At 36.4% G+C, this 27992-nt stretch overlaps 1 protein-coding gene across 2 annotated transcripts; it reads right to left on the bottom strand.

Moving 5' to 3' along the window:
• Positions 1-4: 4 nt before the first annotated feature.
• LOC127454878 (receptor expression-enhancing protein 1-like) lies at positions 5-27969 on the bottom strand. 2 transcript variants are annotated; one of them, XM_051722371.1, is made up of 8 exons: positions 27896-27969; positions 22868-22940; positions 22670-22746; positions 22410-22530; positions 21557-21670; positions 11223-11394; positions 9371-9678; positions 5-7756 (listed from the first exon to the last, which is right to left on the bottom strand). In XM_051722371.1, the coding sequence occupies exons 1-8, from the start codon at positions 27925-27927 to the stop codon at positions 7679-7681; spliced, it is 975 nt and encodes a 324-aa protein (XP_051578331.1). In that variant the 5' UTR covers positions 27928-27969; the 3' UTR covers positions 5-7678. The 2 variants fall into 2 exon arrangements, with proteins under 2 accessions (XP_051578331.1, XP_051578332.1); XM_051722372.1 differs by lacking the exon at positions 9371-9678 and having other exon boundaries at positions 11229-11394.
• Between the last annotated feature and the right edge of the window lie 23 nt (positions 27970-27992).

Below are 27992 nucleotides of genomic sequence, written 5' to 3'. Positions count from 1 at the left end.
AGGCTTCACATTTACCTTTTAATTGCTGAATGCAATACATTTGGAGGTTTTTCAACAGAGATCATTTCACTGTTTTACATCAACTTCTGTCTTTATCACTGAAGACAACAATAAATGACCTTGAATAATGAGATACAGTATATTCTGGCCTGCCAGACATGACAGCGGTGAAATATGGAAATACATCAAGGAGATGCTGCAAGCCGTTATATTTTACGAAAACATCTTGACACCCTTTTCTCAAGTCTTTTTCTAGCTACATTAAAAAGTGGTCTTTTTGGAACAACCTTGCACAAAACAAACAATTCAGGCAAAAATAAATGATTTCAGTTTCAAATGCTTTTAACAGAAAGCCAGGACTTTTCTCGTCTTTAAAGGCACAGCCTCTACTTATATGTCCCTGAATTTAAAACATATCCTCCGGCATGATTAAGCATGCATCTAAAATTGTCCCTGCATCATATTTTAACACTTCCAACACAGAGACAAGTCCATAAGATTCATATTTTAAACACAATTTGGTAGATATTAAGTTGGGTAAGTTCATATGTAAATATATTTCATATATTTCCCCACTGCATGATAAATGCATAGTCAACAACTCAGTTGAAATTTACCTGGTTAGAAATGTCAAAGGTTGTGCCTTTAATGACTTGATTATTTGAAGAAACTATTCAGCAGTAGTCAAAACTTGTAGTATATGTAGTACAAGGCCAAAGATGGTTCCATGTACTTATAGCACTTAAAATCATACCAATGTCACAGAGAGAAAATGCTGCATTTTTTATCTAGCTGTCAAAACTGAAAATATGAAGCTAACAGAAATAATTCAAACCAGATGCTTTTCCTCCTTTAAGCACAATACATGTAGTCAAATATCACCCTAAAATCAAAAGGGAAAAAAATATTACACATTTAAGTCAATTTTAAGATTTTATGTATTTTGAAATTATTTTAAACACACATTCATATTAAAGTGAAATATGTTATTTGGATTGCAAAGTAAATCAGAAAATTACAGTGGTTAAAGGTGCAGTAAGCAATTTTTTTATTATTATGGAATGGTATGCAGAAAATGTTTCTGCTCCCTGAAAGATATGAATGAAATAAGTGTCCTGAGATATTTCACAGATCTCTGTGACAGCACTAGACTCTGTAAACTTGGGCTGCGGACACATTGTTTGATCAGCCAATCAGAAGATGTGCTTTCTGCCTGTCCATCATTTTGCACATTCTCACAGTGCAGTAGTTGATGCAGAATGTTTATTCAGTTTTAATGTCATATTTAGATTCATAACAGTTGTCAGCTGAGAGCGCTACTTTGCTACTGTTGTGTTTGACAACCGTGAGAAGACACAGTGCTGCTCGGTTTTCAGTCTCAATGCTGTCTTTGGAGTGTGGTGCTTTGGAAAGGAGGGGCGTGTCTAATTCAATGGCTCAGTCTTGTGGAAGTTCAAGAACAGCTAAAATCGCTTACAGCACCTTCCAGTATTCGGCATGTTAGTATTTGTTATACTGCATTTAATTTATGCTGACAGGATGATTTTTAATACTGTATTACAGTAATGAGAATTTTAAGGGAAAATGTGCTTAATTGTTATGAAAATAATTTCACAATGCAAATAAATCTTAAAAGATTACTCCAGGTTCGATACAAGTTAAGCACAATTGACAGCATTTCAGGCCTAATATTGATAACCACCAAAAATGTATTGTGACTCGTCCCTCTTTTTCTTTTAAAAAAGCAAAAATCTGTGTTCCAGTGAGGCACCTACAATGGAAGTGAATGGGGGCCAATCCGTAAACGTTAAAATACTCACTGTTTCAAAAGTATAGTTACAAGACGTAAACAAAATGGATGTTAACTTGATTTTAGTGTGATAAAATCACTTACTAACCTTTTCGTTGTAAAGTTATAGCCAATTTTACAACTTCGTTGCCATGACGATGTAATATCAACAAACCCTAAAACAACTGTAAAAATAATGATTTAAACAATTTTACAGCTCAAATAATACACAAGTTTTAACAGATGAATTAATGTAAGTGCTTTTATAAAATGATAAGCCTCACATTTCTGACTTTAAACTTTAAACATTGGCCCCATTCACTTCCATTGTAAGTGCCTCAATATAACTTTTTTAAAGAAAAGGAGGGACGAGTCAAAATGATTTTTTGTGGTAATCAACATTCTGCCACAAATGTTTTCAACTGAGCTTAACTTGTATTGAACCCTGAATTATGTATTCCTTTCAAATTGGCTTTATTTTCTTTATAAAACATCTAATTTCTTATTATTTTCTTTTGATTTGGGGGTGAAATATGACCCAGGCATTGCCTCGTAAAATTCATCCACATTTCATTAGCACTATTCCCTTAACAATGTAGATAATTTTACGTTTGTAAAAAATTAATTGTAATATAATGACAAAAACGGTTCCTGAGGCAGATATTCTGTCAATGAAGCTTGATATAAGCACTCTAAAGAAATGTTCATTTGGACAGTTAGGATATTTTAAACACATTAAACATTTGATTCTACAAGGCGTGTTTGTGAGATCCGGATTGTCATCATTCTCACAGTCTAAAACATAATGTTTCCCTCTCAAACTCTACATAAAGAATATCAAGTGTTCCAAGATCCAACTGTGGTTGCTATGCATTTGAAACAGTTGATACTCTGCTGCTCTCTCCATGACATTCAAGAAATCTACAGCTCTAAGTCAATCTAATACACATGACTGTAATCAGAAATGATACAACACCAAGCTGTGATACATGCCAGTGTAATCGCACAGTGATTTGACTTGTCTAGGAGTAAACTATATGACTAAATGTGTGAATGCTACAAGAGCTACACTACAACAGTGAGTGAAGAACTCGCTCTGTGATTGTCTCTCTTTCCATCTGGGTACTATGAGTGTCACAGAGCCGATCACCGCACCACCAATGCCTACTCAACTCTGATTAGGTACTTCAACGGTAATTCTGAACACGCTCAAAGATGAGGGACACATTCATATTGTCAACATTTCATGTGAATGCATGCAACATCAAGCAACTGAACAGATTTAAAAAGCCAGCGACTGTAGAAATGAACCAAAATATGATTTCAATTAGATTCAAATGTAAAAAATACATTAAACTCCATGTTGGTCATTCAGTGCTAACTTTTGAACGTTTCTAAACGATTACAAATACTGTACATGCTTAGTAATAATGATTAATAATGATTAATGAAAAAATATGAATGTCACCAAACAAATAAAAAACTAATTTGCCTAATGCCTCTTGGTGTCTTGGTTAACTTTAAAGCACTAAAAAGGAATAGTTTGCTCAAAAATGCAAATTCTGTCATTTATACTCACCCTCATGTCAATTTAAACCTGTATGAATTTCTTTCTTCCAATGAACGATTAAATTCTATCTGTTCCTCACACAAAGGAATTATCTGGTTTCGTATGGACCACTTTTGATATATTTTAAAGGTGCTTTAAATTAAAAGCTTAAATTACAAATTAAAGATGCTTTGCATCATTTTTGAAGCTTGAAAGCTCCAGTCCACATTCATAAATGCATGGAAAAGAGTGACCAGTCCATTCTTTAAAATGTCTATTTTTATGTTCTACAGAAGACAGAAAGTCATACAGGTTTTGAACGACATAAGGGTGAGTAATGATGGCAGAATTTGCATTTTTGGGTGAACTATGCCTTTTACAAATGGTTATTACGTAACATCACAATTCCTATTGTATATTTTGTGGTTGATTTACTGTTAGTTCATTGCACATTGTCCATTCAATTTATATCATGAATCATTTAAGGTGCACAATATCATAAATGGTATTTCAGTCAATACTTTTCTTTCTTTCTTTCTTTTTTTTCTTTTTTTTTTTTGGTTGAACTACAAGCTTGTATTCAAAGGTCACTCTCTGCAGACAGTTGTACTCAAAGATACTCCCATGTATGTTCATAAACTAGAAGAAGAGTACACTGTACTGCACTGCAAAAAAATAATAAATAAATAAATAAAATAAAAAATCTTAATCAGTAATTTTGTCTTGTTTTCAGTAAAAATGTCTATACCTCCTTGAAACAACACTGTTAAAAATCAGAAGTTGAATAAACTTAAGGCAACCAGCTTTGAGGGCCTTTTTAAGTTTTCTCAACTTAAAACTAAGTATGTTAGGGTTGCCAACTTTGGACACCAGGCTGGAGTGAGGTTTTGATGTCATGGGCAGGGTCGCATTAATGAACAGGCAAATCGTTCAAGCCCAGGGGCCCCATTCCCGTGGCACCTTCCTGGACATAAAGTGCGCTTACTTGATACTAGTAGGCCTTCTATCTTTAATTTCTAACACCACAAAAAGACATAATCCAACCCTACAAGACAAATACTTTTAGGGGGACCTGGGTAGCTCAGCAAGTAAAGACGCTGACTACCACACCTGGAGTCGCAAGTTCAAATTCAGGGTGTGCTGAGTGACTCCAGTCAGGCTTCCTAAGCAACCAATTGGCCGGTTGCTAGGGAGGGTAGAGTCACATGGGGTTACCTCCTCATGGTTGCTATAATGTGGTTCGCTCTCAATGGGGCGCGTGGTGAGTTGTGCGTGGATGGTGCGGAGAATAGTATGAAGCCTCCACATGTGCTATGTCTCCGCAGTAACACGCTCAACAAGCCATGTGATAAGATGCGCAACTGAGGCAACTGAGATTTGTCCTCCGCCACCCGGAATGAGGCGAGTCACTACGCCACCACGAGTACCTAGAGCGCACTGGGCATGCCAAATTGGGAAGAAAAGGGGAGAAAATCCAAAAAAAGACAAATACTTAAATATATATATATATATATATATATATATTTTTTTTTTTTTTTTTTTTTTTTTTTGGGCTCACTACACAAATTTACCTACCATTCACAATTTCAAAACACCCATACACTATGGCACAGTCAGGGTTTTTCCTGGGTTCAAAAATGATCTTCAAATATATAAACTGTATTTCATGTTTACAGTGGAAATCTGGAACGTTTAGAATTTTACAATTATTTTACTTCAAAATGCTATGGGAAATCAAACTAAATGAATTTAATTTAAATAAGACTTTTAAAAGACAGTACCTACAGTATGAGTGGGCCACTTTACTGAGCTGGAACTGTGCTTCCAGTAAAAAAATTTGTGTCCTTACAAAATATTGTTTTCCTTTCATCAGACTCTTAATAATTTATAGTAAGTCATATCTTGAAATATCTGAAGGTAAAAAGAGCCGGTTAGAACAGGAGGAAAACTTTGTCTACAATTTGTCCAAAATTCATGGAGGTCCAGATTTTAAACACCTTCATTCTACAATTTTTACTTGCCCATACTTGCATGTTTAGCCTGTCATAATTCTTCCACTGTTAAATTGTCATTGGTAGCCTAATAATAGAGGTATAACCACAATGGATGGCTCCTCATCATTACCTTAGTTTGGGCAATGTAGCTAGTCTTTCTAAAATTAATAGCCTAATAGCGATTAAAATACTTAAAATAATATAAAAATGAAGTTAAACAAATTCTTCCTAATAGATTTAATATGAAACTATAATTTTACTTCTTCCCCGGTGATTTAAATGAGATGATTCTCTGTAGAATTCATATTAAGTGCATTCATTTTGTGGTGTCCGCGTGCCGAAATATCGAATGCATGTTGAGTTGTCCTTTGCGCTAACCCAAAGCTCTGGTTATCCTGTCTCTGGGGCACGCCGATGTACGTTGCGGTGGTAAATTTGCTACTGCGGCCCGAAAATTCAAGTCTCGTGCTGATAGAAAAATCCAAATTGAAGATTTGTTGCTATGTTTTATTTATTTTATATTGAATTACATTTTGTTGTTATTTGATGTGAGATTTACTTGGGTAGAGTAAGATCCGCTTCAACAACGTTACTCAACCAATGAATTGAGTTGGGGCGGGACTACTTGACTGTTTGAACAACTGCAGGCGATGGGCGTACTCAGAAAGCTGTTTTGAAAGCATTGTTTATTTTTGCAATTCCATTCAGTGGTGCTAGTGGCGCAGACATTACATACTTCAGCTTTAAGGTCAGATTAGTTAAATTAAGTCCAACAAACTCAGAAATAACAGTGATGTCTACATGTATACCCAAGTTCAACAAGTTTGCATTTTTAAGTTTAGTAGTGCATACATATAGTGTCTTCCTGGTTCAGAAAATTGAGCTTTTGGAACAAGATATTCTTTAAGCAGACTTCCATTTTCACTAAAGGTCATGTGTCAGCCTCACCTGAATACTACTTAGTTGGGCTAACTTAATGAACAGTGTTGATGCTCACCCCTAAAACATTCAAAGAGTTAAGACAACTTAAAACTTAAGAAAGTTGACTAAAGCAAACATCACTCTGATGGTAACTACAAACAAAACACTCAACTTTCAACATTTACATCATTAAAAACACTAAATAAAGCAAAAAAAAACATCTATTAATTCTAAACAATTAGTTACATATTCTCATAATTCACCACGCTTTGACCAAACACACATAAATAAATTCAAGCGCAAAGGTTTATGGGTATTGCCTCCAAACAAATTGGCACACTCGGTAGCAGATGCAACAATATGAAGTCCATAGTGCTTAGCCTAACAGGGTTCCCACATTTCTGACCCATGATTTTTCAGGACCTTTCATTGACTTTAACAGATGTTCATGACTATTGGAGAAGAAATATTCTGCCACAAATGGCTTCCTCAGGAATCAAACTGAGCATGCTCAAAAGCCTGTAAATTCTACCTTCAAAATCAAACATAACATTGTTCTCGCTGTTTAAATTTTGTACTGATTACACTGAATCGCATAAAAGTTGACCTTATCGATTTTTTTAAATAATCTCAACCTTTTCCACATTAGAGAGTTCAATCACTTTTATAGAGATTGTCTGACAAAATGGATGTTGGATTTTTAACAGTGAAGATAAATTTACTTTAGAAGCAACATTATGAGGTATTAGGACTTGTTTTTTAGAGAATATATCTTGAATTAAGTTACCCCACTGGGGTAAATCTAACCAAATTTAGTGAGGTTTATACTAAAAACAAGAAGAAAAATATGGGTAAAAAAAGAATTAACTTTATTTAAGATCTGAAAACAAGTCTTAATAACTTTTAACTCTGCTTCTCAAGAAATGTATCTTCTTATAAAAAATGTATAGACATTTGTATTGGGTAACAAGACAAAAAAATTGATTAGGAGAATTATTATTTTTTATTTTTTTTGCAGTGTGTGTGGTGGTTATGGTTAGTTGAGGGTTATGGTAATAGGGCTCTCAGGACACAAAACCAAAATGACATGCATGTGTCTGTTTCTCCCAAAATCATACCAAAAATTCTATCTCCACTCAGACATACCATAAATATGTACAAAACGAGATCAATAACCCCCGATGAGTCTCAGAGCAGCAGTATGTACATATATGTGTTACCTCAGTGGATGCCCCTCCCCCTCGAGTGTCAAAGATCAGAAGTGAAAGGTTTGCACATCGCTTTGGTTACCTCATTACAGAGCAAGGCTGCTTTTAAATATTTTAACATTTTGGCTGCATCCTTTTTCTTTTCTCTGCCGTCTTTCATTGCATCTGCTCATGTTGCAGGGAAGACAGCTAAAGCACTCTCGGAGCATATGCACAGTCACATGGCTTCAGAGTCAGAAGTGAGGGCATTCCTTGATCTGGAGCAGGTGACTGGTCGTAGGGTTCTAAGAGGAGGCTGAGAGAGAGAGAGGAAGAGGCAGATGCATGATGACAATCTGGAGCCAATCACAGAACCCGCTGGTAAAATCAGAGAGCTATGCACACTTGTACTAATGTTTACTGTTCACAAATAAACATGATCACAAGCTCATGTAAACACATGACAGCAAGCCTATTTCTGTGACATGTCAATCTAAGGACAGACAAACACATGTCCAACACGATTTGACAAATCAAAAGCCTACATTTGATCATTTAGCTTCATTGTTTCGGGAGTGTGGTCAGGGGTTATATTGGGACAGAACAATCCAGAACAGAGATCCGCCACCTTTGGTTAGAAAAAAAACTATTTCATTTAACAGTTTTTCACAAAATAACTTACATTTAATTTCTCATGCCTTCGCAAGACTTGGAAGATGACGCACGAATTGCTTGGACTACCTTTATGACACATTTGGGTCCTTTTTTAAGCTTCTCTATCCACTGTCATTGTATTGAAATCAGTGAACAAGACACCCTTTAAAATTCGTCCTATTGTGCTCCACAGAAGAAAGAAAGTCATATGAGTTTGGAACAACATGAAGGTGAGTATATGATTAGAATTTTCATTTTTGGGTGAACAATCCCTTTAATAAGCTCATGTCTTTATGAGTAGACAGAAGGTCATAGGAGGAGAACTGTGCATGTGTGTAAACAAACACTTCCTCCATTAATAGATAGTCACCATAGTAAAGCACTTGTATGTCTTTGATTTGATTAGCAGATCATTTATGTCAGATAAACAGCAATGGTCAGAATATTGTTCTTGCAATTTAAACTTTTAAACATACATTGATGCAGTTCCTTAAAAAGTTATTAGCTGAATGGCAGGTAAATCAATATATGTGAAATTTTATTCGTAACTTGTCAGTAACGTGTAAGTACTACTCAAGATTCCTCGACATACTATAAGCGTGTGTAAGCTTGACTCTTTTCCATTAAAGAGACTTGAGTCATCTTTCCCAGCCATATTAGACACTAATCTCTCTCCTATTACTCACAGTAACTGAATGCTAGCTGTGATCACTCATAAATGCTATAGCTTGGTGAGAGTGTCAGGCTTAAGGCCTATTCACACCACGTCCATTTTTTCGGTGTAAAGGTTCATCCAAACATGCTTTTTAAATTGGAACAATGGATTCCTATGGCGTTATTCACACTGTGTCCGAAAAAATTCCAGCAACAATCCAAAGGTTTTTTTTTTTACGGAGAGTGGTACGATTCAGACCGCGATGAAAACTGACTGACCAATGAGATACAAGCTTTTGTCACTTTACCAAAATTGCTGCAGCTGCTCAATCCAGTGTGTTAATGGTGCTAATCAACTGGCAAACACCGGCACTGGACGTGCAGTTAACATCCCAGACCCCCCACCCCCCTGACGGAATACACATGCGCACAATCCCCACTCATCAACGCCCCTCTTAATGTACCCTTTCTAGATCATGGTATGCTCAGAGACCTAGACTCCTTACTATTGCTGGTTAAACAGCAGCAATAATTAGTGTTTGAGTGGTTAGTCACAACAAAGCTCACACTTCCCCCAGTCCAGTCAAGCATGTCAGGCATAGCCATCTGAACACAGGGATACCTCTGGGGCACGCCTCTTAAATCTGATCTGGGGTGAGCCAGAAGGGACAAATCCCTCCTTCCCCCAATCCTGAGGCTCCTCCTGGGCTACAGGTGGAGAAGGAGGATAGGGTGCAGGTTTATTCTGGAAGGACTCAGGGGGCGAAAGCACGTGAGTTGTGTTGGCCTGTGCTGGAGTCGAGAGGGGCTCAGATGGAGTGGGCTGTGATGGGGTCAGGGTAGGTGTGGGAGTCAGAGGGCAAGGAGGCTTCATATAGGTGCATTGCTCCAAGTTCAAGACCTCATAATCGGTCATGTCAAAATCATGGCCTGTACCATGACAACAGTGCATTAAAACACAAACTGTGACAACAACTGTACTTAAACTGCATATATTCTATAACTACACCACTCTTTGGATATATGACTCTGATTGGCCAGTCATGGCATTGAGCAGTCAGATATTTTTTTATAATGTCTGTTAAATTTCCTATATAACTGATTTCTTATTTAGCTGTGCTAGTTTCATGTCTCTTGTATCACTCTTTGGTTGTGTACATAAAATGTAGTTTGAACTTTGAATTTTAAGTTCTTTCAGATCCAGTTAGCATTTCATTACAGACGGATTTAAAAAGAGTCACTTACTAAATAATTAGTAGGTGAAAGACAATGCTTCTAACAAATTGTTTATACAAGGGAAAATACATTCCTCCTGCTTTTCAGTAAAAGGATTCTGATATATTTTGCCTCACAGTTTTCCTAAACAGTGTTGCAATGGGCTTCTTATATCTACAAGCTTGGACAGGAACCATCTAAAAAGGTAAGGTACATTTTTCCCAGCTTGTACAAAAGAAAAACATGACGAAGAATAGCTATTTCTTTCCTAAATGACTAGTTACTTAAATGATCTACTGCTTGTTTGCCATTAATCAATGGCCATTTGGTTATTCAGTTTATGAATGGAAAACAGATACTGTCTAATCGAATGTCTAACTATGCTAGTTTTCAGACCAAAATAAATAAATAAACTGCATTACTTTAAGGGGTTATGTCATATATTTTTATTGTTTAGGTCATTATATTGTTAGTAAGGCGCTTTTTTTGCACTCAAAACAGTCATTTTGGTTTTCTCTGACTATTTTCCACCCTCTGTCTGACCATTAGAATAAACAGGCCGATTTTGCCGCCGTGCCTTTAAGACTCTTAAAGGTGCAATCAGTAATTTTTTCCTCATTAAAAATGTTGAACTCCTAAAGACACGAATTGTAATTTTGCAATATATGTAGGAAATCATGACCACTCACATTAAAATAAAGACTCCAGTCATATCAGTAACCTTATAAAAGCTGTTTTATTCTACATGGAAAGGGTCCGCATATGGGGGCTGCCATGAATCACATGACCAGCCGAATACTACTAACTTAATCTCAGTAACCGTCCTGTTATTTGACACTTTCCCTCATTGATTAAAGTAATCATGGCTGACTGTGAATACCACATTTCAACAATGGCGCCTGAAACAAAAAACTATTGATTTTAAATTATGCTGCATCCAAGCCACTAGGTGTCAGTATAAGTCCAAGATGACACAAAGGCAAAAGATACTGAGTGCACCTTTAAGTAAACGCCACTTTTGCATGTGCAAGTGAGTTACATAGCTTAGCTGCATTTATTCACATGTTGCGTGTTTGCTGTTGAGCCCAGTATACGTAGTTTTAAAAATTGCATATAAGGGATGAACAAGAGAAGCATATGAACTAATTAGAATCAGAAATCTGATTGCCTGATGGTAGTATCCTTTTCAATCTAATTTGTGGATAGTTGTATGCACTCCAAAGGGTTAACAAAAATACAGTGGTTATCAGTGGTCTTACCCTTACCGTAACCAGTCTCAGATTTGCTGCGCATCATGGTGCGTGTTCTGTGCTGTGCGGCTGCAGATTGAGTGGTTACAGAACTCGGGGTCTTTGTCTGGCCCTCTGCCTGAAGAGACGACAGGTCCTGCATGCTGAAACTACGAAGCCGCTCAGAGAGAACGCCCTGGCCCTGGATCAAAAACATGGAGGGTCAGATAAATACTGTCATGCTGTGTTTTGAAGACCATCATCTACAATCTGTTTTGTTTATACAAATTGTTCATGAAGATGGTGTGGATGAATGGTTTGTTTGACTAGCCTTGTTTAGTTATACTGTATTATGATAAGGTATGAATCTAAAATAAACCAACTTCAGGGTTGCCACACTGTTCCATGATCTTTCCAGTCATTTGTGATTATTGGTTAAGGGGTTTTAAAAATCATTTAATTCAGATGATTTGCTTATTATTAATCGTTCAGATTAATTTGACCCATTCACTGAAAATAACCGACTCAAAAGAACAATCTTATCACAAATTGGACATCACTATGGCTTGCAAGCAAGTTTTACTGTACACAAGAGCAAGATCTATCTGATGAAATATTTTAGAGCAAAGCATAACAAGAAAATCTATATTAACTACACTGTAAACCCTAATAAGTTAGGAGAACTGAAAAAATATGAGGTAATCAGTAACACAAACATTTTTAAGTTAATAAACTCCAAAGTTCAACCCTCCTATTGCATTCGGGTCATTTTTGACCCGGGAGATGTAGATTATAATTTTTAAATACCACAATGTTTTTAGTATTGGAACCAAACTTTGTGACTTTGTCAAGACTATCAAAATACACATAATAAATTTCATTCTCAGATTTTTTAATAAAATTATTTAAGAAATGCATTTGCGGGTCAAATTTGACCCGGACATCAATTATGGCTAAACACATGATATTTTGTAGATTTTTTTGTACATCTTTGAATTTGATTTTTACTTATAAACACTTCTCTTATGTTTTGCCTCTTTCCCATACTCTCTCACATACTTTTTGTCTCTCACTGGGACTGCATCTTGTTTACAAACATGCACACACACATACACATACAGTCACGCACTGGCACACACACGACATGACAGGTGTAACAAACATAACAAACAAGCTAAATTAAAGGTACTACTGTCTAAAGAGGGTGTGACCAGAGCAAAAGTTCATGCACACATTATTCTAAAAAGGGCCTGAAAGAGGAAATTGTCCACATTTTACTCTGCAGCCATCTGATGCTGAACCAGCATGCAGCATACTCACACATCAACATTCAGCAGTACATGCAAGTAAATAGAATAGATTTTGCTTAAAAACATAGTAAAGAAGTATTAATGTTGTATACTTGAGCTGTACAGTTGTTTTGATGAAGTTTAGTTGAAAAAGAATACGTTGGTTTCATAACTTTTGACCACCAAGTTATATTGAGCAGTTATGAGTAATTGGAAATTAATTCAAATAATTCTCAAATTAGATAGTTAATATAAATTGTATATTATGTTATATTTAGAAATAATATCACAGAAATGTTGATAAAAAAAGACGTCTTCACAAGTATCATATTGGTTTTGCTGCACTGTAAAAAAAATCCTGTTAAATTTACAGTAAAAACTGGCAGCTGTGGTTGCCGGAAATTCACCGTAAAAAAGACGGTAACCACGTTTCAGGCTTTACGGGATGTAATTTTGACGCCTGCATATTTTACGGTGCATTACCGTCATTTATACACCGAAAGTAAACTCGTTCCTTCAATTCCATTGAGTAATGAGGTCTCCCAAAACTTGAGTATTTAAGTTCAATTAACTTGGTTTTCAAGTAGAGTGAACTTAACTATTTAAGTTGAGTTAACTACATGCAAGTAGACTTAACTCAGATTTGAATTTAAATAATGTTGTTTCTACTGTTGTACATTTTAACTGAATTGATTCAATTTTAGATCAAACAACAGCACAGCTCAAATAAAGATGATAACTGATTCTAAGTCAGTTATTAAATAATTATTTACAGAAATGCATATATGTACTTCAGCTGCACATGCACAAAGAGAACTAAGATGGTGTGACCAGGGTCCAACTTGACCAAAGAGACACAGATCATCCTAATGGTGACATTACACCAAACAACTATTTGCAACAAAGCATAAATAATACAACAAAAGAGCTAAAACTTATATGAATTCTTAGTAACAATTATTTAAATTCCCCAATCTGTTCCCTCTGACCAAGGAAACATAATTCAAGCAGCAAGGGATTGTGGGTATTCCCCGTAGCCTCAATTTTGTACTCAATAGTTTGAGTTATTAACACTTCAAATCTTAAGTCTATGGGTTTTAAAGAAAAATAAGATCGATGAACTTAAATATTTGAGTAATCAAGTAATACTTAATTAAGACAACTTGATTTTTACAGTAATGACAACTTTAGGGTTTATAGTGTATTATTAAATAATAAACTTGATATATTAACCTTCTGAAACTGTACAAATCTGCTTTACACTTTATAATGTATTGTTAATCATGAAGTTCACCAATAGAGGCCCTTCCTGGAGCAATGACCAATAAACATATAGAGACAGTGCTCAGTGTCACTCACACAAACACTAAACACCATCAGGGTATCATGTGACATTAAAATAATGCAGTAAACATTAACTAAACTACATCAAATATAACACAGAACACCCCAATGTACGTGACTGATATTACAAATAAGAAGAAACATAACTATTCCCATAAAATATAATGAAATATGATGGATCATGCAGGGAATTGTGGGAACGACCGATTATTGTTTTTTACCGTAATTTTAACAATAATTTACCGTAAAAAGTACATGTACTCTCTTGTTAAACATATTATAATTTTTACAGTTAATTATACAGAAAATCATACGTTTTACATAAAAAAGATTATTTTTACAAAATGTTACCGTAAAATGACATGTATTGTCTTTTTAAATGTATTAAAACATTTTACCATATATTTTAAGGTAACTACCCATTAACCAATTAACATTTTTTACTGTAGCATTTTTACAGTCTTTTACTGTTAAAATTACGAAAAAACATTTACAGTGTGTAGTTACTGTATATTTTGAAATGTCAAAGAATTTCTGCATGTTATTTAAAAAAAAAAAAAAAAAGGACATATTATTAATAACTTTTATTTTTGTCAGTTAACATGCCAAAAATATAAATCTTTTTACATGTATGAACAGTTAAGAACCTATTAATGACTTACAATATAGTTTTAGATGAAAACCATCGGGTTACGAATGATTTATAAGCTTGAATTCCACCGGGTCAAAATTGACCCGCAAATGCAAAAGGTGTATTCTGAATGCAATAGGAGGTTTAATAGGAGGGTTAAGAAAATAGAACTTTGAGATTTTGTGCTACACATGCATGTTAATCACTCTTAACTTGAAATATTGAGTAAGCTGACTCTTACATTTTAATGGCACTTACCTTAATTCTTTGGCTGAACTTCAAATTACCATGTTAGTTCAACATCAATGCACAAAGTTGGAGCAACCTCCTTAGCTAGTACTAGCTAAAGCTAAATACCAGGCATAGTTAACACTAGCATGTTAAATGCATACAAATTGAAAGCACTATGCTTTGAATAGCATAGCAATTATTCAATGAATAAAGGAATGTACTGTAAAACAATCTTAAATTGTACCTGTCCTCAACCTAAGCTCAAGCTCCACTCTTCACCATAATGGTAACCCCCAAAAACATAACAGAAACTCTTCTCAATAATACAACAAAGCATTACACACTAACAAGTGGAGGTCAAGTGATGCCATGCAAGGTTCGGATGTGTGAACGGCGAGCTCTGCACACTTTGCTAGTTTTGATACTTTTGATGATATAAACCGGTGAGATTTGATACACCCTGATGTTCTAGGAAGACAACATGTCAAAGAATTCAAAATCCTCGTGCTCTGGAGACATTAAAAGACACTTACGTGCTCAAGCTGACACCCCTCCGGAGGCCTCGGACCAGGGAGTCAATTTGGCCGGAGAGGTGAAAGAGGTTCGGCAAGAATTGCTGAATGTGTCTACAATGCTGACGAAGGTCGTTGCTGGCTTGGAGGATCTTGCTGCAATACGTCGATCGATCACTGCCATGGAGACAAAATTCACTGAGGTGGTTACAAGAGTGGCGGATGTCGAGAAACGGATCGATTACCTGGAGCCATCGGAGAGGGAATTAGCTGCTAATCTGCTAGCAACCAAAGCAGACTTGGAGTGTGTCTGGGAAAAGTTGGAGGATATGGAAAATCGTAGTCGGCAGAACAACGTCCGAATTGTTGGAATTCCTGAGCGAGCAGAGGGTCAGAATATGGTGGAATTTCTGGATGGGCTCTTTCCGAGTCTGCTTAACATAACAGGCCATAAGCTGGAAATCGAGGAAGCTCACAGAGCTCCGGCTCGGCGAAATGCTGAGGAAGACAGGCCCCTATCAATTCTGGCCAAATTTCTGAGATCATCCGATAAACATTAGTAAAGGAAGGCTTTCTTGAAAGAACCACAACATTTTCTTGCTCCCAGAATTTGCGAATTCAACAAGAGAGAAACGTGATATATTCAAGGAATGCAAGAAACTCTTACATCACTGGAAGGTCGCTTTTGCACTGATGTTCTCAGACAAACTGAGAATAGATGCTAAGGATGGCCGCAAAGTGTTTATTTGTCCCCAACAAGCATTTTCCTTCATAAAGTCAATGGCGTGAGTAAGTCATTGTGTGATTCTCACGTTGCAGCTGAGTGGGCCTGACTAACTGAACATTCACTTGACCATCCAAGGAAGCTGGGTGCCTTTTTTGTTTCTTTCTGTGCTGGTTCCGCCTAGCGGCTGGAGTTTGTTTTGTGTAGTAACACTCCTTCAGGACAGTGTTGTGGATGAATCTGCACGTTCTTTGCACTTATGCCTCCTATTGGTTGGAGTTTATTTTGTGGAATATTTCTTGCAGGACATTGGAGTGATTGGGTCATCCGTTGCACTCACGTAACAGTCGAATGGGCCGGCTCAATGAACATTCATTTGACTGCCTGGGAAAACTGAAGGTTTTTTTTTGTTTTGTGCTGGTTCCGCGAGTGGCTGAAGCTTGTTTTGTGGAGGAACTCACCTTCGGGACAGTTTTGTGGATGAATCTACATGTTCTTTGAGTTTATCCTGCCTATTGGCTGGAGTTTGTTTAATAGATTTTCTTCTGTTATGTAATTCTGTCTCACAAAATTTTTATAGAAACACCGGACTAGAGCAATCCGATGGCAAAGTTGTCATGGGGGCTCTCGTAGGTGTACATGGACTGTTTGAGTTTAGAGGGATGGATGCCAGTTGGCGCTGTCGTGCGCGAGGTTAAAGCTAGGGTGTGCAATCTTTTCCAGAATCATTTTTTGTTATACTGGTTGAAAGTCTCTTCACATCCTGATAGCAATCAATAATTTAAGTGGTCTAAATGTAAAAAATATATATATATATATCTTCTGTGGAAGGGACAGGACTAAAAAATTATCAACCAATCATTGCATTCGGTCCGAATGTAATGATAGGATTTCCTTCCTGTCTGTCAATCTATATTTGCATACCGCCACGCAAAACATTCGCACAGACAATCACACGTCATCAGCGTGGGTTCCTTGATGCTGTGCAGAGCAAGCGCGAGAATGGAAGGCGAATCGCAGCTACCTCATGTTCCTCCTGAACCACCAGTAAAAGGAAACAAGAAAAGAAAGACCATGTTAGAAACTTCTACAACAAAAAAACATCTGGATCAAGAGCGTGATAAAAGCAGAATTAACATTGGTGTTGCTTTTCCACGCTGGAGGCAACTGCGGGACTCAAAGGGTCTGAAAAATGATGCCATGGTTGCTGTTTTTCTTTTGGACAGGTAATTACATGGTTTGATTTGTTTTTGATATATATTGTTAATGTAATGAAGTATTTAGCTCCAACATATCTCTCCTCCTGGCTCTTAGACTCTGCTCTGTGTGTGTGTGTGTGTGTGTGTGTGTGTGTGTGTGTGTGTGTGTGTGTGTTCATGTGTGATAGAGGAGGCGTGGCTTTGGAGACACCTCTGAAGCGAGGGAGGGCTCTATGCTTTCAAAGCTAGCTTGCTAATTGCTAGCCTCTCTGGATTACACACCCTAGCTTTAATGCGCACTTTATTCTTTTTTCTGTTTGTTTGGTTCTGGGGGAAGTTTGGGGTTTGATTGTTGCACTAATGAGGAATGTGGTCTTTATAATTTTGTTTTTGACACACAATCTATTTTTTCTAATATGTCAAAATGTCAAATGTTAATATGAGTGGATTGCCTCTCTCCATGTGGAATGTGAATGGGTTGGGGCACCCCATAAAAAGAAGGAAGGTTATTTCTTTTCTTAAATGTAAGAAAAATGATATAGTTATTCTTCAAGAAACGCATCTTTTCCCGTAGGAAACTGAAAAATTTGGGAAGATATGGGGTGGACATGTTTTCTTTAATGCTGGCTCAAGTTAGAGCAGGGGAGTCATTACATTGATAAGTAAACATCTACAAAAAAATGTATCAAACAGAATAAAGATAAATTAGGAAAATTAATTATTGTTTTAGCAGAAATTCAGGGGCAAAGTCTTATTTTGGCTAATATTTATGCACCTAACGTTGATGATCAGGGCTTTTTTTATAGATCTTGAAGGGAAGTTGCATGCCGCTGGCACCCCTCATGATATAATATTGGGAGGAGACTTTAATCCTTTGATGGACTCAGTCCTTGATCATAGTGAAGCAAAAGTGTGTAAGCAGCCTAGAGCAACAATGACATTTCACAGGATGTATAAAATTTTTGGTCTTACAGATATCTGGAGACTTTTAACCCATCTAGTAGGGACTATAAATTTTTTTCATCAGTTCATAAGATTATTTCTAGAATAGATTTTTTTTAATATATCTAAGTCCCTATTTCATCTGTCGTTGATTGCTCAATTGGAAACATCTTAGTCTCAGATCACTCCCTGGTGTGTTTAGAGGTGTTGCCACATACGGAGAAAAAGAAATCATTTAGTTGCCACTTTAATATATCCCTTTTGCAAAATCCTGAATTCCAACAAATGTTAAAGGCTGAAATCAATGTTTCAGTATCTCTGTGTGCGTGACTTGGGAGGCACTTAAGGCAGTTCTTAGGGGTTGGATCATACAGTATGCCTCATTCACCAAAAAATCCAAAGCACAAGAACTCGTGGAATTGGAAAGGGAATATTAAAAGTGCCGAGGCACAGCTGAAGCGCCGAATGTCGTCTGATGCCCTCAGAGAAATTACCCAACTGAAATACAGATATAATACTATTTTGTCATGGAAGGTGGAGTTTTGGCTATTCAGGGCAAGACAGTCGTACTTTGAGTTGGGGGACAAAGCAGGGAAGCTTTTGGCTAGATATATAAAGCAGAGAGAGTCTTTTTCTACCATTCCCTCAGTGAAATCTGCTGGTGGTGACATATTTACCTCGGCCATTGATATTAATAATGCTTTTAAAGAATTCTATCTCGATCTCTATAGTTCCACGTCTTTGTCTACTGATGAAGATATTAGGAACTATGTGGAACCATTAGAACTCCCTAAACTGATGACTGAAGAGCTTGGCGAGGTCATTAAGGCCTTGCCTACAGGCAAGTCTCCGGGGCCAGATGGCTTTGCCACTGAATTTTTTAGATCTTATGCTACAGAACTGGCTCCACTTTTGCTAGAAGTTTATACGGAATCAGTAAAGAATGGAAAGCTTCCACCAACCATGACGCAAGCCCGGATCAGTCTGATTCTTAAAAAGGACAAAGATCTAAGCGAGTTTAAGAGTTACCGTCCAATTTTCCTGATCCAGCTAGACGTTAAAATGTTGTAAAAAATGCTGGATAACCGGTTAAGTAAAGTTATGACATCTCTTCAGGTAGATCAGGTGGGGTTTATTCGGGGCCGCAGCTCTTCTGATAACATTAGGCGTTTCATCAATATGATGTGGTCAGTGGCGAACGATCGCTGCGATCTCACTTGATGCCAAAAAGGCATTTGATATGGTAGAATGGGATTATCTTTTTAAGGTTTTGGAAATATATGGGTTCGGGAATACTTTTATTGGATGGATTAAGTTACTTTGTAGACACCTGGTAGCGGCAGTACAAACAAATGGATTAATTTCAAATTATTTTACTCTGGATAGGGGCACCCTTCAGGGTTACCCTCTTTTCCCATTATTGTTCTGTCTTGTCCTGGAACCATTAGCAGCTGCGATAAGAAAGAAAGATGATTTTCCAGGGGTGGTGGCGGGAGGTATGGCACATAAGCTTTTGCTTTACGCAGATGATATTTTATTATTCGTCTCCGACCCCACTAGATCTATGCCTTGCCTCCACAGAATTATTAATTCCTTTTCTAAGTTCTCAGGATACAGAGTCAATTGGTCTAAATCCAAAGCTTTGGCTCTGACAGTGTACTGCCCAGTAACGGCTTTTCAGCCGGGCGCCTTCCAGTGGCCCAAACAGGTCAATAAATATTTGGGCATTTTATTCCCAGCAAATTTATGTGATTTAGTTAGAGTTAATTTTGACCCCTTAATAAAAAGGTTTTCGAGCGATGCGGACAGGTGGGCTTCACTACATTTATCTATGATTGGGAAGATTAATGTTATTAAAATGAATGGTATTCCAAAATTCAACTACCTGCTACAGTCTCTTCCTGTAGATGTCCCCCTCTCTTATTTCAAGCAATATGATAGCATAGCGAATTCCTTCATTTGGAATGGTAGGTATCCCAAATTACATTTCAATAAGTTACATAGGCCGATTGACAAAGGTGGGCTAGGTCTACCCAAGATTTTGTTTTATTATTATGCATTCGGTCTCAGACATTTGACTCATTGGTCGCTTCCACCTGAGAGAGCCCCTCCCTGGTTTTGTATTGAACAGGAAGTTCTTGCCCCAATTCTTCCATTGCAAAGCCTTTCTATTAAACTAACCGGAGAAGTTAAGTTACACCCCGTTATCTCGCATTTACACGTGGTATGGACAAAAGTGTCCAGAGTGTTTAATTCTGACATTTATTTAAATGTTGCCTCGAGCATATGGCTGAACACAAAATTATGTATTAATAAGTCCCCTTTCTGCTGGTCAGAGCGGATTGTGAGGGAGGTTAATACGCTCGGTGGCCTATATGAGAGTGGAGTGTTGAGATCTTTTGAGAATATGGTTAAACATTTTAGGATTCCCAGATCTCAGTTCATTAGGTATTTACAGCTGCGTCACCTGCTCTGTACTATTTTTGGGAGTAGCATACACCCCCTAAAGCGGCAGATACTCTGGAAGTGGTGATTACTGCTTTTGGAAAAGGTCATGAGGCATTAGTATATTACTCCCTGTTAATTCAGAGTCTGGGGGATGGAACTTCAACTTCTCTCAAGAGATTATGGGAGAAAGATTTAAACTTGGTATTGGAGGAGGGAGTGTGGGCTAGGATTCTAAAAAACATCAAGTCTACATCTAGAGATACAAGGGAGCGTCTGATGCAATTTAAGATTTTGTTTGGGGGGAGGGGTTTAATGTATATAATTGATTCCGTATTTTATGTTGTGATTGTTTGTCTTATTAATGTTATCAATACAAATTGTTAATAACAAAAACACTAACAAGTATCCCCTTTACATTCATCTTCCACAAAGACACATTATATACATCACTCTCCCTGTCGAGTGCCATGCAAAGCATGCTGGGAAATATAAAACCCCTGCCCATTTTCAGTTAAATTTAAGTTCCTGTAAATTTAAAGTTCATTAAACTCAAAACAATAAAACAATTTACTAGGTTAATTAACAGATGTCATTTTCATGAACTCAAAAGAAAGAGAAAGTTCTTAATACTAATCAAGCTTAATTTATTTGAATTAATTTGTATGATTTAATATTTCCCTACTCAAAATATTCATTATTTTGAGCATTTGAGCATATATTTACAGTGTATAGACATTTTCATTTTTATATTTTCCATTTCCATTTATTAGCTATAGAACTTTCCAATTTTAAGATGTTATTAATTTCCATCACTTTTCCAGGCTTTGAAAACACTTATAATTCACTTATATTTCCATGTTTTGACATGTGATAGTGGAAACCTTGCAACTTCTAGTCTATATGAGATATGTTAAACTTAACCCAATGGTGATATATCAAAAATGACTGACGATTGTTCTAATTTGAACAATCCATGCATGCAACAGTATTATAAATAATATGACTTCTATGCATGACAGCAAAGTGACAAAATTAGATTACTACCTTGGCGGCAGCCAATACTGCAGCTGTTGCTGCAACATTCAGGCCTTTCCTCCCGAAATGCATCAGAGTGTCATAACTTTTATCTTTTGCTTGGCAAAGGTACTCATCGATGTCCTGAGAAAGAGTCATAAAGTCAGAATATTTTACATATGCTCTATGAAAATGCTACTTTCACTGTTTAAAGCTGCAGTGCATATTCTACTCCACTAGTGCCACCAATGACATTGCAAAAACAATGATTGTTTTCAAACAGGATGCCTGAACACACCCCCATCTGCCATTGGTTGGCAAAACTGACTGTCCCACCCCAAACTCACTCCATGGCTCAGCCCAATGTTGCTGTTGACAGATCAATGTTTTGAACCTACAAATGGCTTACTTACAGTTGTCTCTACACATTAAACTGGGAAAGGAATGTATTTTAACTTTCTTTTGTTTCTTTCTACAAAAGTACACTTCATAAGTGTTACCAGTTTTTTTCTTTTTTTTTTTTTTTTTTTTGTCATATCCATTTGACCTTATGTGTCCTCCTGATTTCCTGCCACAAAAATAAAGAGAAGAGGAAAGACTGTGGAAAATCACAAGACCATTTCCTTACCACCACTCATCCTAGAACAACCAGGGAAATCACCCCAACAAGTTCCAGGAAAAGGGGTCAAATGTACACTTCCCCAGGAGCACCCATCAACTCAAACAATCACAGTTCTTAGCATTAAAGGGATAGCTTACCCAAAAATAAAAATTCTGGGAAAAAAAGAATAATAATAATATCATATGTGGTATAGAAATAAATAGACAACCACAAAGGAAAAATAATAAAGGACTAAGTGAACAGATCACATAATTATATTACCTTCTCCTTAGAGGACAGTGTCGGGTGCACAAATTTCCTATACAGCACACTGGATCCCTTTGTATATGGGGAAAGTAACCACACCATAAAAGCGATTTTGAGCTCGTAGTAGAAAGGGAGCCTTCAACAAAGAATAAAATAAGACTTACATGTGGCCTGGTTGTATAGGCCACATCAAAAAGTATCAACAGTTTTAAAATATGAATAATTCTTAACAATATGACTCAACAGAAGCACCCGCAATGGCACAATGTACTTACCAGCATAAAAAGATATCAGTAATCACTTCAGCTGTAGTAAAAAGTGCAAATATTATCCAGTACATCATCCATTTCACCTGTTTGAAGTAAAACAAGCTAATTACAGCAAATGGAACGAGCAGACGCATACATTTAAGAGGAGGGAGAAAGCAATGAATATTAAGTAGTGAAAATGCACAGAATGTGACTCATACTTACATATTCTCTCACATCTTTTGATTTAACAGCTTTGTATGAGGAGTATGCTGGGTAAAGGGTGCCAAATATGAGCCTGTAAGAGATACAACAAACATGCCTGAGATCAGTAAGTAGAACCATATATCCCGAGTGTTCAATGGTACACCACAAAATTCAATAAAATTATGTCATAGCTTGGATTATGTCATCATGTACTCTAATGATCTAAGCAGAAAACAGATAACTCATTTTTAAAGGAACAGTCCACCAATAGTCCAAGTTCTGTTGCTTACCATCATGTCGATACAAATCTGTATGATTTGTTTTCAGCTCCAGACAAAAAATTACTCAAAATATCTATTTATATGTTAGTAATACAGGTTTAGAACGACATGAGGTGAACCTTTTAAGCTCTGAGGGTGTTTTTATAGATTTCCTGTTTCAGTGGCATACCCAAAATTAAAGGCTTATACAGTAACTCGTCAAAAAAACAAAACAAGCAGGGTCAAGTGTAATGGGTAATGGATAAGAGGGTATCATTGAAAAGAAAGCTTTCAATTTTTTAATTATATAGATTATGTTAATTCTATTAATTAATTCTGTGACTCTCAGCCTAAGAAACCGCTGAAAAAAAAAAAAAAGAGCGAACAATTTACTTTTTTTCTTATTTTTCTGATTTGACATTATATATCTCGGAGTGTAAATAATGTGGCTCCGAAAAACTCTGTTTATGGCATTACAAAAATAATCTATCCTAGTGTCCAAAAAACATCTCCAAGTGTCCATAATCTTCTCCAAACAAATAAAACATAATAATTGTACCTAAAAAATAATTACACATGCAAACACAACAATGACTAAAGGTTTGCATAGCATACATGATTTTAGTATGTATGAAATTTTAGATTTCACAGAATGAGTTTCATTCTGTGCCATTTGAGTCATCATTGAGTCTGTGTCATGTACTGTGTCACATATTTAACAGTCACCAATAAATCACTAGTCTCTCTGCCCAAATATGGATGACATTTACACCAATCCGATAAGTGTTCAATTGCCCTACATCATTTCCAATGATGTCATCTGATCCAGGAAAGCTAATGTGTTTTCAGCCAGACTGCACTATTACTTGCTATATTTTTGTATGTGAGTAAAACAAATAGGCTGGTTGTATTCTGCTCATTGAGAGCTTTTCAACAACATATGACACATGGCTATCTGATCAGTCTGATGCTTTTACCGATTACAATAATATGTACAGTGCAACATTTTTAATAAATAATAAAAACAGAACACTTCTGATTTATCTGCAAATTTCAAAGCAGTTGTTCAGCTTTGGTCATAATGCCTACATGCATTGTAGAGAAGAGCTTCAAAGATTTAAAATGATACCTATTTTGTGTTGGTCTAGAGTACTGTAGTTATTAATATTTTATAATTATATTTTTTCTTGTGAAAAAAATATTTTTCATTTTTAAGTGAATTATTTGTGAGAGAAATTAACAACAATAGAAAGGGAGACCAGGAATGGTTGTAATAGTTTTGTCTAACTGCAAATCATTTAAGTATTGGTCCTAAATCTCTTCAATTTCTATATGAAATATCAGTCTGCTACAAATATCCGTCATGTGATTATTCATGTTGAAGACTAAGAGTTCCATTGTAAAAACGTACCCCAATAGTGTACGTTGTAAGTTGATGTATTGTAATTATTTACAAAAGAATCAAACTTAAATTCACATTCAGTTTGGATTTTAACAAATTTGATGAACAAACTGAAAACAACATATTGGTTGACATATAAACGTGTTATGGTGCAGATTGCCATCATGAAATGCAAAAAATCTATCCTAGAAAAAAAAAAGACAAGTTTATAAAAGGTTTTACATCCTGGGTGTTATTGTAGCCTTTTTTTTTTTTTAAATGTTTTATTTATTTTTTTGGCTCTGTAATCCATAGTATTGCTTAAAAACATGAAACCAATGTTACAATCATTCCCAGTCTCCCCTAATAGGGTACAGCAGGGCTAAAGACCCCCCAGAGTAAAAGGCACTTTTTATTTTATTTTCTCCCAAAGCACTTAATAGCAACAACAACTCCCACAGTACTTCACCTAACATCTGTTTGACACTATATACAGCAAAATATTTCTGATCCATGAGATCATTGCGTTTAATGTCTAAAGTTTAATTCTGAGGTAATTTGGTCTAATATTTGATCATTTTTAAAATGTTGCACGTTTATGTAGCTGATGAGAATCCCTGAAATCAACACATTTATTTTTAGACAAAATACTTATTTGTCGTGTTTAGTTTTGTTCAAGGTCATTCAGTCAAAAGCTTTTTAATAACTGTGCAATAAGTGAAAGGACAGTATTTGGGGTAAAAAGCCCCCATGTGGCAGGGGCTAAAGGCCTCTATAAAACACGGCAAATCTATTTGTTATGAAAAATGTTCAAAGTGGGATCAAATTGACTGATCCAATCACAGTGGAAATTAATTTGTTTATAGAATACTTAAAATGTTATGAAATGCCAAATGGGATTGACATGAACAGGAAATGGCACACCCTTTTCTGATGTAGTAATTTTGAATAAGCATTATCTTAATTTCTTACTCAAAAAGCATCTTGCTGTCTTAAAAGTTGACAAATTTTGTCCTATAACTATTTTCCCTTCATTTACATATCACTACAACCCATTTTTCTCCAAATGTGGGGTTAAAAGACTCCCTCGTCACTTTAAAAAAAAAAAAATTCATCAAAACAACCTTTCATTTTTTATATTTTTACACAAATTATGTTGCTCCATCAATATTCAATAAAAAGACATGTTTTGTTTTTTTCATCTTGAGACACTTTGTGACCAGAAAAAAGCAGATTTTCCTTAAAGGGATAGTTCAACAAAAACTGAACATTCTCTCATAATTTACTCACCCTCATGCCATCCCAGATGTGTATGACTTTCTTTCTTCTGCTGAGCCCAAACAAATTTTTTTAGAAGAATATTTCAGCTCTATTGGTCCATACAATGCAAGTGAATGGTGGCCAGAACTCTGAAGGTCCAAAAAGCACATAAAGGCAGCATAAAAGTAATCCATTTGACTCAAGTGGTTTAATCCATGTCTTCAGAAGCGATATGATAGGTGTGGTTGAGAAACAGATCAATATTTAAGTCCTTTTTTTACTCAAATTTATCCTCCCTGCCCAGTAGGTGGCGATATGTACAAAGAATGCAAATCGCCAAAAACAAAAGATGGTGAAAGTGAAAGTGGATATTTATAGTAAAAAAGAACTTAAATATTGATCTGTTTCTCACCCACACCTATCATATCACTTCTGAAGACATGGATTTAACCACTGGAGTCTTATGGTTTACTTTTATGCTGCCTTTATATGATTTTTGGACCTTCTGAGTTCTGGCCATCATTCACTTGCATTCTATGGATCTACAGAGCTGAGATATCCTTCTAAAAATCGTCCTTTGTGTTCAGCAGAAGTAAGAACGTCATGCACATCTGGGATGGCACATGGGTGACTAAATGATGTGAGAATTTTCATTTGGGGTGAACTATCCCTTTAAGGTGTGCCTTTAGCACCTTTGTTCCCTAATGAAATTTAAATATTACAAAAATACATAACAATAACCACTTGTAATTTCCATCTTGGTCCACTTCCCTGAAAGGAAACCGCTCCACTCCCTTCCCATTACTGATATTTGATATAACTGCACGTTAGCACGGCGCCCCGAGCCAAATTTACTCAGCATGATATTTATTTTGTTATTCTTGCCTATTGTTGCACGTCTAGAGGCGACAGATCTGTTCGACCCCGGCCCGTTTATATTCAAAGTTTACATTCTGCATGCTTGATAAAAATAGATCCGACAAGAAGTGAATGCTGGTCAAGGACGCAATGAAAAGATCATCTGCAAACGGGGCGGCACGGATGCCGCTCACTGGGACTGCTCTGCTGCATATAGGCTAAACATGGCAAAACGGGTGTTTAGAAAGTGCTAGATAACCAAAAGGTGACCTGCACCTGTGTTTAAGGGTTACAAGTAGCAGTGCCCTCTTTCTGAGTCAAGCAGCTCAGCAACAGCTGCGTCTCTCACCCGATCAAATGACCGACCCACAAACAAACCGGTTCTGTGAAGAACCCCGTCAGGGACCCACACAACAAAACATTTCCAAAAACATTTGTCCACTTCAACCTAACTAGAACACACCAACCAAAAAACGAAAGGTTTGTTATATAGCCTATTTTTAGGCCTTGTCACAGAATCCTAATTTAATGCACAAGTGTTGACGATAGTGCAGTGTCATCGGATATTGTGATCTAAAATGAATTGAAAGGCTATTTAGAGATTTTACACGCACAGCGCGAGGGTTAAAAAGATAATGTGAACATAAGGTGAACATAACTGAAGTCTCATAAAACATATACCATGGATACATTAAGATTTACATAGAAAAAATAAACATGCACACACCAAATCAATAATTTTACCTCAGTTAAATAGTAAAAAATAAAATGCATGGTGCAAATCCACAGATCGATGGCCATCAGATAGTTGAACAGTCCCATTGTCTTTCTATTATAGACATAAGACCTGTACTGTATTTACTATTCCACACTGCGGGCAAGACATAATAGCTACACCTTACAGTGTACATTTTCCCTTGATTTAGATTTTGCAATGAACACACTTAATTGAATATATGAGAATGCGCCGCTCGTATATCCTGCAAAATGTACCATGGAGTCCATGGAAAATGTATCTTATTTTTGAGAATCAGCAGCTTGACTCAAGGTATCGCCTACTCTAGTTCTTGAGTCTCTATAATCACTATAATATCATCGTTTAAACAAAATAGCCAGGCTTGATGGGGCCTTATAAATAACCTAACCATATTAAACCTACAGTATGTGATCTACCTATGAGGTCGCCTAAACAGCAGAAAACAGCTTAAAAGGATCAAATGAAGATAAAGCACTCGATTGTCTTAAACACCAAGGGCAATACTGTACAAGAGCAGAATAAAGACTTACACCACAAGTCTAGAAATAATCCAAGAGACCATTGCGCTGTGAGAGCGGCGCGTGTGTTGTTCACAGGGAGGAGTTTCCTGCGCTACTGTTGTCGGCA

Source organism: Myxocyprinus asiaticus, chromosome 17 (assembly GCF_019703515.2).
Source record: "Myxocyprinus asiaticus isolate MX2 ecotype Aquarium Trade chromosome 17, UBuf_Myxa_2, whole genome shotgun sequence".
Classification (NCBI taxonomy): domain Eukaryota; kingdom Metazoa; phylum Chordata; class Actinopteri; order Cypriniformes; family Catostomidae; genus Myxocyprinus; species Myxocyprinus asiaticus.
This window is presented reverse-complemented; position numbering and strand designations above follow the sequence as displayed.